The 18,680-nt window shown below is 47.6% G+C and overlaps 1 protein-coding gene across 1 annotated transcript in view; it reads left to right on the forward strand.

Annotated features, from left to right (window-relative positions):
* Nucleotides 1–1,484: 1,484 nt before the first annotated feature.
* Nucleotides 1,485–18,680, forward strand: part of GALK2 (galactokinase 2) — a 374,056-nt gene continuing 356,860 nt past the window's right edge. The window contains exon 1 of the mRNA XM_075345810.1: nucleotides 1,485–1,727. Within this exon, the coding sequence (XP_075201925.1) occupies nucleotides 1,672–1,727 (56 nt within the window). The 5' untranslated portion in view covers nucleotides 1,485–1,671. The remainder of the gene's footprint in view (nucleotides 1,728–18,680) is intronic.

Below are 18,680 nucleotides of genomic sequence, written 5' to 3' on the forward strand. Positions count from 1 at the left end.
ATCTCCCACAGACGAGCACACTACAGCCTGGTCGCCTATCTCCCACAGACGAGCACAGTACAGCCTGGCCACCGATCTCCCACAGACGAGCACAGTACACACTGGCCGCAGATCTCCCACAGACGAGCACACTACAGATTGCCCGCCGATCTCCCACAGATGGGCACACTACAGCCTGGCCACCGATCTCCCACAGACGGGCACACTACAGATTGCCCGCCGATCTCCCACAGACGAGCACACTACAGATTGCCCGCCGATCTCCCACAGACGAGCACACTACAGATTGCCCGCCGATCTCCCACAGACGAGCACACTACAGATTGCCCGCCGATCTCCCACAGACGAGCACACTACAGATTGCCCGCCGATCTCCCACAGACGAGCACACTACAGATTGCCCGCCTATCTCCCACAGACGAGCACACTACAGATTGCCTGCCGATCTCCCACAGACGGGCACACTACAGCCTGGCCACCGATCTCCCACAGATGGGCACACTACAGCCTGGCCACCGATCTCCCACAGACATTCACAGTACAGCCTGGCCACCGATCTCCCACATACAAGCACACTACAGCCTGGTCACCGATCTCCCACAGACAAGCACACTACAGCCCGGCCACCAATCTCCCACAGACGAGCACAGTACACAGTGGCCGCAGATCTCCCACAGACGAGCACACTACAGCCTGGCCATCGATCTCCCACAGACGAGCACAGTACAGCCTGGCCACCGATCTCCCACAGACGAGCACAGTACACACTGGCCGCAGATCTCCCACAGACGAGCACACTACAGATTGCCCGCCGATCTCCCACAGACGAGCACACTACAGATTGCCCGCCGATCTCCCACAGACGAGCACACTACAGATTGCCCGCCGATCTCCCACAGACGAGCACACTACAGATTGCCCGCCGATCTCCCACAGACGAGCACACTACAGATTGCCCGCCGATCTCCCACAGACGAGCATACAGATTGCCCGCCGATCTCCCACAGACGAGCATACAGATTGCCCGCCGATCTCCCACAGACGAGCATACAGATTGCTCGCCGATCTCCCACAGACGAGCATACAGATTGCCCGCCGATCTCTCACAGACGAGCATAGATTGCCCGCCGATCTCCCACAGACGGGCACACTACAGATTGCCCGCCGATCTCCCACAGACGGGCACACTACAGATTGCCCGCCGATCTCCCACAGATGGGCACACTACAGCCTGGCCACCGATCTCCCACAGACGGGCACACTACAGATTGCCCACCGATCTCCCACAGACGAGCACACTACAGCCTGGCCACCGATCTCCCATAGACGAGCACACTACAGATTACCCGCCGATCTCCCACAGACGAGCACACTACAGATTACCCGCCGATCTCCCACAGACGAGCACACTGCAGCCTGGCCACCGATCTCCCACAGACGTGCACGCTACAGATTGGCCGCAGATCTCTTGCCAGACTGATGCCTCTGGAGGACGACGTTTGGGCGGGAGGACACGTATTCAGCAGTAGCGCAGCCTCCCGGTCTGCTCTGCCTGTGAGTCCAGGAACAGGATTTCCGTGAGGTGTGTGGATCCGGAAGAAGCCGTCCGGTGCTCAGCTCTCAGCACACCGGGCTCTCCACCGCACACAGAACTCTCCCATCACCGCAGACATGGCCGCCTGTGCTCCGCCGCCGACCGTCCACCTCCCGGGGACTGAGAATAGCAGGTCAGTCACCAGAGGGGGCGCTGTGGCGGGGGCAGTGAGCCGCTCTCAGGGTACAGATGTAGTCATGATCATGAAGTCCCAGTTATCGCCCCTACTCCATCCACTGCTGGGCATGCTGGACCTTGTAGTGCTACGGCACTGGCTGATAGACTCCACCATATTTTATGTTTTCATTTACTTTTCAGATGTGTTAAATTACAGATGGCTTCCATTGTACTGATGGCTTCTGGGGATGTTACATTGCTGCAGGACTTGATATTCTTTCTTGGGGCCATATACAGTATATACCTGTCCTCAAATACCGACCAGACCATCGCTGAGGGGCCCTTTAACCTCTTCACTGCCAATGTTTCTTTTTCCTCATCCATTGTTTTTCCTCATCTTCCAGCGATGCTATTGTTTGTATTTTTTGTGTGGTAAAAGTGACGTGGCGACATGATCGTCCAGACCGCTCCAGCTCCAGCGATACAGAATTTCTAGATTATTATTTTAGTGGCATAAAGTACTCTAAACTGAGTTAAAAAGAAAAACAAAACAAAGAAAACCTCAATTCTTTTTATCTCAATCTTACAAGACACATTTTTTAGTGTTTCCGCTCACAGATCTGCATCAGGGCTTGTTCTTTGTGCTTTTCTTATATTTCTAGGATTTTGGGGTTTTGATCACTTTGTATTGCCTTTTCTTAGGGAGGTGCACGTGACCTCCCCCCAAAATAATCAATTGATTTTTTTCCTTTTTCTGCCTGTACCAAATGAGTTAAATATTTTTGTAATTTTTTTTTTTATTATTCATTTCTAGATGGGGAAAAGGTGGAGAGTCAAAGTTTCGTGTTTTTACAACAATCTCCAATAAAGCCCAGGCTCCCATCGGCCCCACACGATTGCTTTGCGGGGGGCAGTTGGTGCCCACACAGATGTCCGGCCAGGACAGTGCCACTAATATGTCAGAGACTGACAATAGCATCGGGTGAGGTGACCAGCAGCGGGCTTGTTCCGATTGTTGACGTTAGGCCTTCTTCATACGTCCATGATTCCGGTGCGTATGACGTCCGTTTTCATGCGTACTGGAAACCCATTAAAATCAATGGCTCTGCGAACACATCCCTGTCTTTTCACGGTCGTGTGTCCGTGTGGAACACACACGTTTTTGTGAGTTCCACACGGAGACAAGTTCGTTTTTCTCCGGCAGCACATTGATGTGCTCCGTGTGACATCAGTATGACACGTACCGGAGAAAACACTGATTTTCTTTACTCACCTGTTTCCAGCGATGTTGTCACTTGCTTCTGGGCCCGCTCATTATGTTCATGAATATTCACTGCACTGCGGACCCAGAAGCAGCAGCGTCGGAGACAGTAGCACCGGAGACAGGTGAGTAAAAAGTTCCTGATCTCCATGTGCTATCACAGAGAGCACACAGGGAACACACGTGTGCCAAAATCACGACACATGGATGGCCATACACACTTTCAACACGGACTGTGAAAAACATGCGTTTTTATCACGGACGAGTGAAGGGGGCCTTAGAGGCAGGAGTTTCTGTATAAGAGCCGAGTCACACTTGTGTATTTCTCGTACGAGTGCAATGCGAGAAAATCTCTCATTGGCCTTGAACCAATATTAATCAATGAGGCAGCTCAGGTCTGCAGTTTTTTTTCTCAGCTCCAATCAGACTGAGGAAAAAATTGTAACATGCTGCGATTGCACCTGTATCTTGCGTGAGACTCGCCAATGTAAGTCTATGGGTGCGAGAAAAAAAACGGATTGCATATGGATAACTCTTCATACATCTGTGTGCTATGCGAGAAAAACGCATCCAAATCACAAAATTGCAGGAAAATTGCATTGCATACACATCACATACGCATCACATACGCACCACATATGGATCACATACGCACTAGATATGCACCACATACACACCACATATGCACCACATACGCATCACATACGCACCACATACGGATCACATACGCATCATATACGGATCACATACGCATCACATACGCACCACATACGGATCACATACGCACTAGATATGCATCACATACACACCACATATGCACCACATATGGATCACATACGCATCACATACGCACCACATACGGATCACATACGCATCATATACGGATCACATACGCATCATATACGCATCGCATATGGATCGCATACGCATCACATACGGATCATACGCATCACATACGCATCACATATGTAGCACATGTGCACCACATACGCACCACATACGCATCACATACGCACCACATACGCATCACATACGGATCACACACGCATCACATACACACCACATAAGGATCACATACGCATCACATACGCACCACATACACACCACATACAGATCACATACGCATCACATACGGATCATACGGATCACATACGCATCACATACGCATCGCATATGGATCGCATACGCATCACATACGGATCATATGCATCACATACGCATCACATACGCATCACATATGTAGCACATGTGCACCAAAAACGCACCACATACGCATCACATACGGATCACACACGCACCACATACGCACCACATACGGATCACATACGGATCATACGGATCACATACGCATCACATACGCATCGCATATGGATCGCATACGCATCACATACGGATCATACGCATCACATCCAGATCACACACGCACCACATACACACCACATACGCACCACATACGCACCACATACGCACCACATACGCACCACATACGGATCACATACGGATCACATAGGGATCATATACCCACCACATACGGATCACATACGGATTGCTCACGGACCACATTTTCCCAAAAAATGCAGACTCCCATTGCACATGGATTGCCATTCGGCATGAGAATCGGACCGATTTTCCATACGCAAGTGTGACTGTACCCTAACCCCCAACCTGGCGCGCAGTGGGCACAGCTCCGGCATCCTGTCCTGGGGTATATTTTTTATGGAGTGTTATGGTGCAGATTCTCCACAGATTTTGGTGAAAATTACACAGGACATGGATGCCATCCACCTGCAATCCATGTCCTGTCCATTAAAACAATCGGTAGGTGAAACTTTGCTTTTCTTTTTTTCTTGGCATATGACAAAATCACTGACAAATCAAGATGAAAATCTGATTCAAAACACTGATCAATAGCCGTCCTTTTTTTTTATGTATGCTCAGAATCTCTGACGTGTGAATTAGGCCTCAGGCTACGCTGCAGCAAAACGGGATCTCCTCAGTAAAAAAGTTGCGTTTTTTGCTGCGTTTTTGGTGTCATTTGTCTACAGCACATGTTTTAATAAAGTTTTTCATTCACTACCAAAGTAGCAAAAAGCTCAACTGTGTATTTTCACTCTCATTACTTTCAATGGTGAAAAAAGCAGCAAAAAGGCTGAAAGAATTGACTTGAGGCTTCTTTCAAAATCACAGCAATTTTCCATTTCAGTCTGTAAAAAAAACTGTAAAAAAAAAACAACAAGTGTGTATGAGATTTTTACAATCTCTTTGGATTTGTTGGTTCAGTAAAAGGCAGATTTTTATTTGCATAAAATTAATAAAGAATACTGCAGCAAAAGTGCAACATGTGAACACAGCCTTAGAGAACTGTTTAGTCAGAGCGTGCCCCCAATAAGTTACATGTTGTTTTTCTACACATTGTCCCTGTCAGTAATCTACAACATGCACACTCATCCTATTTCTGGCCGCATCGCTTCCTGTGAGGGCCGACAGCCGCAGATCAGACTGTTCACTCTTCCTGATCTCTCGCAGTCCAGGAGATTTTACCCTTTTCAGGAGACTCCCGTGTAAGTCTAAAGGGGGCTTTACACGCTACGATATCGTTAATGTTTTATCGTCGGGGTCACGTTGTTAGTGACGCACATCCGGCGTCATTAACGATATCGCAGCGTGTGACACTGACCAGCGACCTCAAAAATGGTGAAAATCGTTCACCATGGAGAGGTCGTCCCAAACTCAAAAATCGGTAAGGGTTGTTTATCCAGGTGGTTCATCGCTCATGCGACAGCACACATCGCTATGTGTGACACCGCAGGAGCGAGGAACGTCTCCTTACCTGCCGCCGGCCCCAATGCGGAAGGAAGGAGGTGGGCGGGATGTTATGTCCCGCTCATCTCCGCCCCTCCACTTTGATTGGCCGGCCGCTTAGTGACGTCGCGGTGACGCCGGATGTCCCTCCCCCTTGAGGGAGGGATTGTTCGGCAGTCACAGCGACGCCGCCGACCAGATAAGTACGTGTGACGCTGCCGTAGCGATAATGTTCGCTGCGGCAGCGATCACACGATATAGCATGTGCGACGGGGGCGGGTACTTACACGCTCGATATCGCTAGAAGTTGCTAGCCCACTTAAGGACGGTTTCAGACGTTCGTGTTTAATCAGGTATCAGTCACACGCATGGTTATGGTCACGCGTGTGACATCCGTGTTTGCATACGTGTGACACGTACCAGGTAAAACACGTGTCTCTGCAATGAAAAGATGTTCTATATTTACCTGTATCCAGCGATGCTGTCTTCTGCTCTGCTGCCTCCCACTCCTGACCCCCGCTCGTTATTTCCATTGATTATTCACTGCCCGAGGACTTGGAAGCTGGAGCATCACGGGGACAGCGCCGGACAGCACAGCCGAGGACAGCATAGCTGGGGACATCACCGGTGACAGGTGGGTATACAGCAGTTTGTGCAATGACATCCAGGGGGTCATCGGAGTTCCCAATGAACTCTCATGAACCCCTGGAAGTCACCATCGTGAGACTCGCTGTAACGCAGTTGTCACAGGGGTGTCATCAGGTGGTCATCAGAGTTCATTTGGAAATCCGATGACCTCCTGGACGTCCCTGCACACACACTGTTGGCAGGATACTCACCTGTCACTAGCGATGTCCCCAGCCATGCTGTCCTCGGCGGTGCTGTCTGCAGCGCTGTCACCGCGATGCCTCTGTGACGGGGTGTACATCAGAGCAAAGAGAGACAACAGGCCGAGGATGATCCAACAGGTTTACTAACAGGAATACAGGAACAGCACACGACAAGTCCAAATAAAACAGATTCGGGGGCACCTCCCGATAATCCAAAGTGCCAGATCACAACGTAATAGTCCTTTTCAGAGTCCCAGAAATCCCACACAATCCACTGGACGGCGAGGTCTGTCCGCAGATTCAGATCTCGCTCCCTTCCTCTTCAAAACCTCAACTCCCAACTGCATTTAGAAACAGGAGTGAATTGTTTGAGCTCGTGGGCCCGCCCCTCAAGGGTAGGGGTCTATGCAATGGTTGGGCCCACTAGAAGATTCTAGAAGGTTGGCTCCGAGATGTCTACAGGTTTGTGTAGTTGGCGTTATCCACTGCTTACGAAACAATGAGAAGTTCCCCTGGCTGTGTGGACAAGAGATAATTGCATTATGGGCCCAGAGACACAGGAGATGGGGGGAAGGTATGGTTACTTACATCCCAAGACATTTCAAAGTGTTCAGTAAGTACAACCAAAGGAAAGTGACATCACATCCTGACATAGTATTACAGCAAATACAGTGAGAAGGTAAAATACATCATGACAATTCCTTCCCCTCCCAACTTGTGTACGTACTAGGGACCTCTACAGGTCGCTGGTTAAGTACACGCAGGCATGGCTGACAGGACTCAAGGCTCCTCTTGCCTGGACAGTCCATCTGCATTTTGGTGTTGGCTGCCCCTTCTATATTGTATGGTAAAGTTATAGGGCTGCAGAGCCAGGCTCCATCGCAGTAAGCGTCCATTGTCCCCAGAGACTCTGTTCAGCCAGGTGAGGGGATTGTGATCAGTAACCACAGTGAATTCCCGTCCATACAGATACGGCCGTAGTTTCTTAAGGGCCCACACTACAGCCAGACATTCCTTCTCAACAGTTGCATAGGCCACTTCTCGGTCCAGCAGTTTCCGGCTGAGATAGGCGATGGGGTGCTCGTCCCCAGCTGCATTCACCTGGCTGAGGACAGCTCCCAGTCCATAAGCAGAGGCATCCGTTTGCACAATGAATCTCCTCTTGTAGTCTGGAGCAGCCAGGACAGGATCGCAGATCAAAGCATCCTTCAGCCGGTTAAAAGCCTCATCACAGGCTGGAGTCCAGATCACCAGCCGGGGCATTGTTTTCTTGGTCAGGTCGGTAAGAGGCTTGGCCACAGTACTGAAATGAGAAACAAATTTTCGGTAATAACTGGCAGTGCCCAGAAAAGCCATAACTTGTTTCTTAGTTTGGGGTACAGGCCAGTCTCTAATAGCCTGGATTTTGGCAGGCTCAGGTCGGAGCTTCCCTCCTCCCACTCTATGTCCTAGGTACTGGACTTCCCCCATCCCCAATTGGCATTTATCGGGTCGAATAGTTAGGCCGGCTGCAAGAATCAGGTCCAAAATAATGGCTACTTGATTCAGATGTTCCTCCCATGTGTGGCTGAAGACGGCGATATCATCCAAGTAGGCACAAGCAAAGTCATCACATCCCCGGAGGATCTGATCCACCATTCTCTGGAAGGTGGCCGGGGCATTTTTCATTCCAAAAGGCATGCTTAGAAATTCATACAGACCAAAGGGGGTTATAAAAGCGGACCGTTCTCTCCCTTCATCCGTTAGAGGGATCTGCCAGTATCCCTTACTGAGATCCAAGGTAGTGACATATCGGGACCCAGCCAGTCGGTCTAGAAGTTCGTCAATACGAGGCATTGGGTAAGGATCGCTGACGGTATGGTCGTTTAGTCGCCGATAGTCCACACAAAATCGAGTACTCCCATCCTTCTTGGGTACTAACACCACAGGGGAGGCCCAAGGGCTATGGGAGGCCTGGATTACCCCAAGCTGTAACATCTCCTCCAGTTCGTGCTGCATGGTGTTTCGAACTGATTCAGGTACCCGGTAAGGAGCCAGTTGTATGGGACGGATGCCCTGAGTGTCCACATGATGTTGGGTGACGGTGGTTCGACCTGGTTGGGATGAGAAAGCAGCCCGTCTCTGTTGAAGCACTTCCAGCATCTGGATTTTCTGTAAGGAGTCCAGGTAATCTCCCAGGGGAACCTGTTCCACAGTGGATGGGGCTCTCGCTGCTTCCACGAGATCAGGTAGAGAGTCCTCATCCTCTTGACCATCTTCTGAAGCCAACCGACAGCTTGCTATCATTGGAATGTTCCGGTCATGGTACTCCTTAATCATATTCACATGGACAGTCTTTTGCCTTAGCCCCTGATCATCTAAAGCAAGAAGGTAATTGGTATCATTCAGTTTTCTGAGAACCCGGAAGGGACCCTCCCATGTGGTCTGCAGTTTATTCTGCCGATGGGGAACAATCATTAAGACTTGTTGTCCTTCTACAAACTCCCGATAGCGTGCGTTACGGTCATACCATGTCTTCTGTCTGGTTTGAGCCATACGCAAATGACTCTGTGCAAAACTAGCAAGTTGGGCCAAGGTTTCTCGCAGCTTTAGGACATAAGGGACAACAGGGGTTCCTGTATCTTCAACTTGCCCCTCCCAGTATTCCTTGAGCAGGGTTAAGGGTCCTCGGACCTTTCTTCCATAGAGTAGTTCAAAGGGGGAGAACCCAGTGGACTCCTGGGGAACTTCCCGATAGGCAAACAAGAGATGGGGTAGGTACTTCTCCCAGTCTGAATCTCGGTCCGTGAAGGCCCTCAGCATATTCTTCAGAGTGCCGTTGAATCGTTCACAAAGTCCATTTGTTTGGGGATGATACGGGGTCGTTCGGATCGCTCGTACTCCACAGGTGCGCCACAGACACTGGACCAACTCTGACATAAACTGGGAGCCTTGGTCCGACAAGATCTCACTGGGGAATCCTACTCTGGTAAAAATAATAACCAAGGCCTCGGCCACCTTGGCTGCAGAGATACTTGACAAGGCCACGGCTTCTGGATATCGGGTGGCGTAGTCCACAACAGTGAGAATGTACTGCTTTCCAGATTTACTTGGTTTAGCCAGAGGTCCAATGATATCAACAGCTACTCTTTGAAAGGGTTCTTCTATTATAGGGAGCGGTTGCAGGGGTGCCTTTGGGTGATCTCCGGGTCGCCCTCTACGCTGACATATGTCACAAGTTCGGCAGAAATGCGCCACTGCTTGGGAAATCCCCGGCCAATAAAAAGTTTGAGTCAATCGTCTCTCGGTGCGGGTTTTGCCTTGATGGCCAGCCGTAGGAATGTCATGAGCCAGGTGTAATAGGGGAATTCTGTACTTCTGAGGAACAATCAGCTGTTTGCTATAAGTCCAGGGCTTATCTAGGGAGTCGGCATTGGCAACCCGATACAGAAGTCCATTTTCTCTGATAATTCTTTCTCCGTTTTCCCCTAGCTGCCCTATTTCAGCCCGAGTTCTAAAACTAGCAAGGGTGGGGTCAGTCTCTACTTCTTGTCTAAACTGAACTTTATCCCAAGTAACATTCATATTATCCCCACAAGAAGAATCACTCACCGGCTGTAATGGCAGTTCTGGTGGCCTCAGTTCCATGGATGGGTTGTACACGTCCACATGGGCTGCTCTCTTGGCTTGACTTCTGGTTACCGCACCGACAAAGTGGCAATGAAGATTCCCCACATCATTTCCTAGAAGAACGTCTGCAGGGAGGCCGCTCATCACACCGACCACACATTGTTTTGCCCCAAAGCCATAATCCAGGGTCACACTCGCTCTTGGAATATATCTCTGGGTACCTCCTGCCAGTTCAATGGCAATTCCTGGTCCCTTTTGAATTGCTTGTGGTTGAATTACTCGGGGATCGGCTATGGTGAGGAAAGCCCCAGTGTCACGGAAGCCAACAACTTTTTGGCCATCCAGCACGACCTCCTGTAGATGTTTGTCCTGAAGATCAGAAGAACAGGTGGCTGGAGCTCGCACCCCATAGACTCCGGGTAGGGGAGCCAGGATATCTGAGTCACTTGGCAAGTCATCAGGCACAGAATCCAGCTCTTCTCCTGGTGAAGGTGTCTGTAGGTAATGAACAGGCAAAGGCGGTCTGTAGCTGTTCTGTCTATGAACACCTGGACATTGGAATTGCATGTGCCCAGGCTGCCCACATCCATAACATCTGCGCTCTGGGATTCTTCCTCCGCGTCGTATTCCCAAAGGTGGAGCATGAGTAATGCGAGGCACAGTCACACGAAGGTCCCCATGAGTTGACGGTCTAGGGTGATGGTGAACATTGGGGCCAGAAGGACCAGGGGCCACCAGCGTTGGGGGGTTGGTGTTTTTTTTCTCACTGGGTAGTAGTTTTTTCCACTGAGGCTTGATGGTGAGAGCCTCATCAGCTAGAGCTGCAGCTTCCTCCACAGTGGCTGGTCTCCTTTCACGCACCCATTCCCGGATCTCAGCGGGGCACTTGAAGTAAAACTGCTCTTTTAGGAGGACCTGGAGGACGGTCTCCAAGGTTAAGGCCTCCTCTGCCTCCAACCAACGATGCCACAGATGTTTGAGTTTGTGGGCATACATCTTGAAGGACACTTCCTCATCACATGCTAGAGTACGGAACTGAGTCCTGTAAGTGTCTGGCGTTACAGCATAATGTTCTAGAATAGTCTGTTTAATATCCGCATACTCACAGTTCCACCGAGGGTCCATAGCTCTATAGGCTGCAGCAGCTCCACCCTCTAAGAGCCCAACCAGATGCCGGACGCGCTCCCTTTCTGGGACTTCCATTAATCGACACTGATGCTCAAAGTCCTGGAAGAAGCCCTCAATGTCACCAGCAGCCTCATTAAACTGCTTGAAGTCTTTGCGAGACACTCTGGGAAGTTCCCTCATGATGGGTGCTGGGGTTACAGTCTGTCTGGAACCTCTCGCGGCTTCCACAGCGAGCTGCTTATCCAGCAATGCCATCTCCTCCATCCTGCGCTCCTTCTCTTCAGCTCCACGCATGGCCTCCCTCTTATCTTCTATGGTGGCCTCATCTCCAAGCAGTGCCATCTTTTCCTTGTACCACACAACCCATTGACTTTTTTGGGTTTTTGGGTATTCACCTCCGGCTCCCGTCTTTGCTCCCCTTGCTGTGGAAATTGTTCCTCGGTGCCATCTTGCAGGCAAGCGTGTTCCAATGCCTCAATTAGTTGCTCCTTAGAGAGTCCTTTGTAGCCGACACCTAATTCACGGGCCTTTGTTTGTAGACTCGCCACAGTCCAGTTCCTGTATCCTGAGGTTCTGGTTTCAGACGTCGATTGGCTGTTGTCCTCCATTTCTTCTGCTCTGATCCCGCCGCTGCCACCAGTTTGTGACGGGGTGTACATCAGAGCAAAGAGAGACAACAGGCCGAGGATGATCCAACAGGTTTACTAACAGGAATACAGGAACAGCACACGACAAGTCCAAATAAAACAGATTCGGGGGCACCTCCCGATAATCCAAAGTGCCAGATCACAACGTAATAGTCCTTTTCAGAGTCCCAGAAATCCCACACAATCCACTGGACGGCGAGGTCTGTCCGCAGATTCAGATCTCGCTCCCTTCCTCTTCAAAACCTCAACTCCCAACTGCATTTAGAAACAGGAGTGAATTGTTTGAGCTCGTGGGCCCGCCCCTCAAGGGTAGGGGTCTATGCAATGGTTGGGCCCACTAGAAGATTCTAGAAGGTTGGCTCCGAGATGTCTACAGGTTTGTGTAGTTGGCGTTATCCACTGCTTACGAAACAATGAGAAGTTCCCCTGGCTGTGTGGACAAGAGATAATTGCATTATGGGCCCAGAGACACAGGAGATGGGGGGAAGGTATGGTTACTTACATCCCAAGACATTTCAAAGTGTTCAGTAAGTACAACCAAAGGAAAGTGACATCACATCCTGACATAGTATTACAGCAAATACAGTGAGAAGGTAAAATACATCATGACAGCCTCTGCTTACTGCAGTGAATATTCAGTGAGTATAATGAGCAGGGGTCAGGAGCGGGAAGCAGCAGAGCGGGACACAGCATCACTGGATACAGGTAAATATAGAAAATCTTTTTATTTAAAAACCCGTGTTTTCTCCGGTCCGTGTCACACTGATCACGTCAGTGTGCGGGCTGTGTCACACCCGTGCTGCCGGAGGAAAAATGTCTCCGTGTGTGCGTGCGGGGAATAGTGGGGCCACACGGTCCGTGTGAAAACACAACCATCTGAGTACAGCATAGAATAACATGGATACGTGTGATATCCCTGTTAAAAACGGATGTCACACGTACCTAAAACACGGACGTCTGAAACCAGCCTAAGTAGGTCCGAAGAGCCAAGAAGGCTCCCATGGTAAATGGACTTATGGAGATCAGGTGTTTTGTGCTATTGATCTGGAACTGCTGCAGCCTCTGCAGTGTTGTCCCAAAAATCAGCCCTAGCAGGACTTTTCAGCCTTTCTGGAGTAGGCTTGAAATATAAACCCTACTCCAAAAATAAGCCCACGTGTAACTATTGCTAAACACAAGTTCTCTGTTAGGCCCCTTTCACATGTCAGTGATTCTGGTACGTTTGTGCTTTTTTTAAACGTACCAGAATCACTGACATACGCAGACCCATTATAATGAATGGGTCTGCTCACACATCAGTGATTTTTCACTGCACGTGTCTCCGTGCGGCGTACCCGCGTGTCCGTGATTGCCGCACGGAGACATGTCCATTTTTTTCTGGCATCACTGATGTCCCACGGACCACGCAGTGGTGTGATCCGTGAGACACGTGCCAGAAAAAAAAGTGCTTTTAAAATAAAAATCATTTTTACTCACCCGGCGTCCAGCGATGTCCTCTGCAGCCCGTGCAGCCTGCTGCTTCTGAGCCGGCTCATTACTGTCACGCATATTCATTATGCACGACACAGCCGACCCGGAAGCAGCTGCTGTGGGGGTCAGCACCAGCCGGATGCTGCACCGCGGGAGCGATCAGGACCATGGAGAGCGGGAGCGCGCACAGGTGAGTTAATCTCTAAGTGCAATCACAGGCCACGGAGAACGGAGCCCGGATTGCACTTAGACAACCCACGTGTGCCGTGATTCACGCCACACGGAGGGACATGTGCGTGTTTTTATTCTTAAGGCCCGTTTCACACGTCAGTGTATAAACAAGAACAAGAGGTATACCAATACAGGGATCACCAGACACAGATAATTGGCAAAATTACACAACTTTATTAATGAAGCACAGCTACAACTAGTAGAACACACTAGATAAATAAGACACACCAATTGTAAAAACATTTAAAAAGCCAGAAGGCATGGAACACTAAGTCGGAGCCCTCAGATAAGATGATAAATAGCAATTGTATGCTTTAAGAAAAACCCCTCTGTGACGACATATACAAATCAAGGCAAAATATTGAGGAATATGCCAAGGTTAGAGACTATATTCATGAATGAATTTTACAATGGTAATTGCGCATAAATTACTTAGGACAAAGTTGCCATCTCCTAAAGCAGCTGTTCCTGATGGAAGTAATATGACAAATCCTATATAACAGTCAGAGACAACAGCTGCACCTGTGTCCCCGAGAGCAACAGGATTGTAGTACATAAAAAACAGGCTTAGTAATATTTCTGTCTAAAAACGTCAGTATTTTTCACTGACGTGTGAAACGGGCCTTAAGAATACTATTGTAAGCACGGCCCATCAGTATCACAGTCCTGGAGAACCACTGAGAGATAATAATATTATTAGAAATCTGATCCAACTTTTTTTTTTTTAATAATTGTATAAACTTTCAAGTGTCACCATAGTCGTTGTCCCTAGAGTCAGACCGCTACCGATCACAGCCATGCACAGGGCCTCTGTCAGCACAGAATGACTGTAACAAAACGTAATGTATCATATGCGTGGGTCAAACATTTATAGGGAATCTTTCACCAGGTTTTTGCCACCTAATCTGAGAGGAGCATAATGTAAAGACAGAGACCTTGATTTCAGCGGTGTGTCACTTACTGAGCTGGTTAGTGTAGTCTTGATTATCTACTGCTGAATAAACAGTGATTTTATCATTACAGGACTACTTGGTGTGCTGCCAGGTAGTCCAGCATATTCATGAGCTCTGCATAACTGCGAGATCTGCAGCAGAGAAAACACTGATTTTATCAAAATGACAGCAAACACCCTAGTAAGTGACACATCACTGGAATCAGGGTCACTGCCCCTACATTATGCTGCTCTCAACCTGGTGACCGATTCCCTTTAAGTGCAATTTCTCACCTGCTCGTTTTCCATTTATCTCTGCCCTCTACTCTAATTTGATTGACGGCTCCTGGGTTCATAAAGCCGGAGAAGGGAGGAGATAGGGGAAAAACAAGCATATTGCAGGGTGTACATAAATAATTGTCCCTGCAATGATGCACAAGCACCTGCACTTGTTTTTTACAGTTCTTCTGTGCTGTCAGAGTCACTTTAAAGGGATTCTGTCAGCAGGTTTTTTGCTATGTAGTCTGAAGACAGCAGGGGCTATAACACAGATTTCAGCAATATCTCTTATCAAGGGCTGTGCTGTTGTTTACCTGCAATGTTTCTTTAAAAATCAAGAGATTTATTATTGCCAACTAGCTCAGCTAAAGGTCAACTAGTGCAACCACGGCTCCTGCTGTGAGTAGCAGCTCACTGTCTATAGACATTGTAAATACGGAAGCTGATGTGGGCCGGGGCAGCTTTCTGAGCATTTCTGCATTGCTAAATCTAAAGACTGATTATGTCTGAACCGCTGCACCCAATAAACTAAGTGATACATCATTAGATTCAGGATCTCTTTGCCAAGTATATGAAAGTCAGAACCAGGCTCTCCTAGACATGCATTGATTTGTGACCTCCAGCACGCTCCATGAACCACTGGAGCAGCTGGCAGGTGACAAACTGCAGGAGGCCAATGGGAGCATCGCTAATAGAAGATTAATATGCCACAGGGATATTATTTGACCGGGGGCAGGGTACTTAGATTTAAAGTGCCACTTCAATGGGGAACTGAAACAAAACACTTTGGAGTAGTGCATTAAAGGGAATCTGTCAGCAGCTTTTTGCTATGTAAGCTGAAGCCATCATGCTGCAAGGGTTAACACAGAAAAAATTCAGGGATTCCTGTCTTGTCACAATCAGCTCTGTTGTTTATTTGCTATGTTTGTTTAAGCAGCAGGACCCTTATCATTGCTAGGGCTACAAAGTCACAGGGCAGTCTGCCACGCCCCCTCCTGTGATTGACACCTCACTGTCAATGTACAATCTCTATAGAGAGCCTGGTGTGGACGGGGACAGCCCTCTGTATTCTGCTACATGACTAAAGCTAAAAATTCTGATTGTGTCAGAACTGCTGGACCCAGAAATCTAAGTGATACATTGCTGGATTCAGAATCTCTTTTCCTACGGCATGCTGCTCTCAGATGAGGTAGCAGAAACCTGCTGATAGATTCCCCTAAGGCTATGTGCGCACTTTGCGTCATCCTAGTTGCAGTTCTAAACGCATCCTTTGGCAGAAATTGCTTTTGCCAAAGTTGATTTTGACCACTAAATCGCGGTAGATACGCATTTTAGTCGCGTTTTAGCGCTTTTTACCTGCTTTTCCATTGCGTTTAGACAGATGCGTTTTGAACATTAAGACACTGCTAAATAAAGTTTAAACAATCAAAAACAATGAAAAAAAGAGGAAAAAAAGGAACACATATAATTATTGAAATCTTAACAAAAATAGTTATATTTCATATAATTATAGCGGTTTTATACTATTTATGGCTAAAATAGCAAAAAAATTATATTTTTCATTAATTTAATTGTCGAACTATCTGTGTGTAAAGGGACATATGAAATCATTATTTTGAAGACAGAAAAGCATGCGTTTATATAGTCCAAAACACATTCTTTCTGCACCTAAAAAGCAGGTAAAACGCTGGAATTTTGATGTTTGTGGCTTTTTGCTACTTCTCATTGACTTCAATGTTAGCAAAACGCAGCCCAAATGGCAGAAACAATTGACATGCTGCTTCTTTGAACGCTGAGTTTTTGCCCAAAATTATGCAAATTAAACGCAGCGTTTGGAAACGCAAAGTGCGCACAAGAAATCCCCATTTCCCATAGACTTTGCTGGAAAATCAAAACGCATGCATTTTGGCATGAAAACGCTGCAGTTCAAAACGGACCTAAAAAGCACCTGAAACGCAGGTGGAAACGCAAAGTGCGCACATAGCCTAAGAGTTTTGTCAAAAGGCAGAGATTTCAGAAAGCTTTAAAATTTTGTTTTTGTTTGTTGAAAAATATTAATGTCTGGATGACCCCCTTAATGAAGATATACTTTAAGGGTGAGAACGCACTTTGCGTTTTTTCTTGCGTTTCCGCAGCGTTTTGAGCTGCAGCATTTTCATGCAAAATGGCATGTGTTTTAGTTTTCCATTATAGTCAATGGTAAAAGCAGATTTCCTGACCACACTTTGCGTTTCTAAACGCTGCGTTTAATTTGCATATTTTGTGGCAAAAACCATGCGTTCAAAGAAGCAGCATGTCAGTTGTTTTTGCCATTTTGGGTGCGTTTTGCTAACATTGAAGTCAATGAGAAATGGCAAAAACCAAGAATCCAGCAAATTCCTGCGTTTTACCTGTTTTTCCAGTGCAGAAAACATGCGTTTTGGACTTCAAAATAATGATTTCATATGTCCCTTTACACACACACATAGTCTGACAATTAAAAATAAGAATTTTAATAAATTATTGCTATTTTTCCATTAAATATCATATTACCGCTATAATTTCATTAAATTAATCTATTTTCATTATTTTTCACAAAAATTATAGATTTGTTTCTTTTTTTCCAATTTTTTCATTGAGTTTTACTATTTAAACTTTATTTAGCAGTGTCATGATGGTCAAAACGCATCTATCAAAACGCAGGTAAAAAGCGCTGAAAACGCGGTAAATACGCATGCGTTTTCAGCGCTAAAGTTCTGAAAAAGGCAACTTTGGTCAAATCAATTAAGCCCAAAACGTGCGTTTAGAACTGCAAGTAGGTGAACGCAAAGTGCGAGTAAGTGCGGCTTGTGTGGAAGGGGGAATATCTGAAGTGTAGTCAGGAAGTAAATATCTCATGTCTGTGGTATGAATGGACCTTATGATTCAGATATTGCACCACAGTCCTGTTTTTCGCTTCCTCCTCACCACATAGAACAGAACTCTTCTTTGACCCAAACGTCAGTGGAAACTCAGACTGATTTAATGCTGTTACAGCTGACTCCATCGATACATTTATCAGAGATGATTATGGTCAGTTGTGCAATATATTAAACGCTTCTAAAAGTGTTTACATTTTTAGGGGTTTATATATTTTTTCTTATTTTGCAGAAATTTTACTGGAAATATACTGTAATCTGTATATTACATTGTTGATCCGCACAGACAAAAATAGGAAAAACCATAACATGCATTTGTTCTAGTTAAATACCCGACTGTCATGATAAAATATCGCTGTAGTGGTAACTATTTTTGATTGCCATAAATTTCACCCAATGGGCAAATATCCCTCACTTTTTGTGAGTAGTGTATACTCCTTTTACATAGCTGTCATGTGCACACTAGTGTGCTGCCCCCGGGTCAGCAGCTGGTCTGCTCGGATCCGGATCCGCGGTGGCTCGAGGGGTCTCCGGACCCGGGGGTTGTGCGGCCACTCAGAAAAGGGGGATATTTACAGGGGGATCGAAAGTTCCTGACGCAACCCATGGTGTGTGGTAATGTAGGTGACAACCGCTGCGGTTGGGGGAGCCCGGTGGCGATGGTGTAGCAGCAGGATGTTTAACCCATCCGTAGGTAGGGGGTTTGTGCCCCGGGGCCCATTGGGTGTTGGTGTTTGGGGTACCGTTGGGTGAAGGAAAAGGGGCTTTTCAACGTACTCACTCAGTCCAGGAATAATGACACCGACAGCTTGTAAACCAGAATTCTGAGCACCACTACAGCCTGGAGGGAGCACGCTGGGATCCGTGCCTTTTGTGTTGCTGTT

The sequence above is a fragment of the Anomaloglossus baeobatrachus genome, chromosome 4 (genome assembly GCF_048569485.1).
Source record: "Anomaloglossus baeobatrachus isolate aAnoBae1 chromosome 4, aAnoBae1.hap1, whole genome shotgun sequence".
Lineage (NCBI taxonomy): Eukaryota > Metazoa > Chordata > Amphibia > Anura > Aromobatidae > Anomaloglossus > Anomaloglossus baeobatrachus.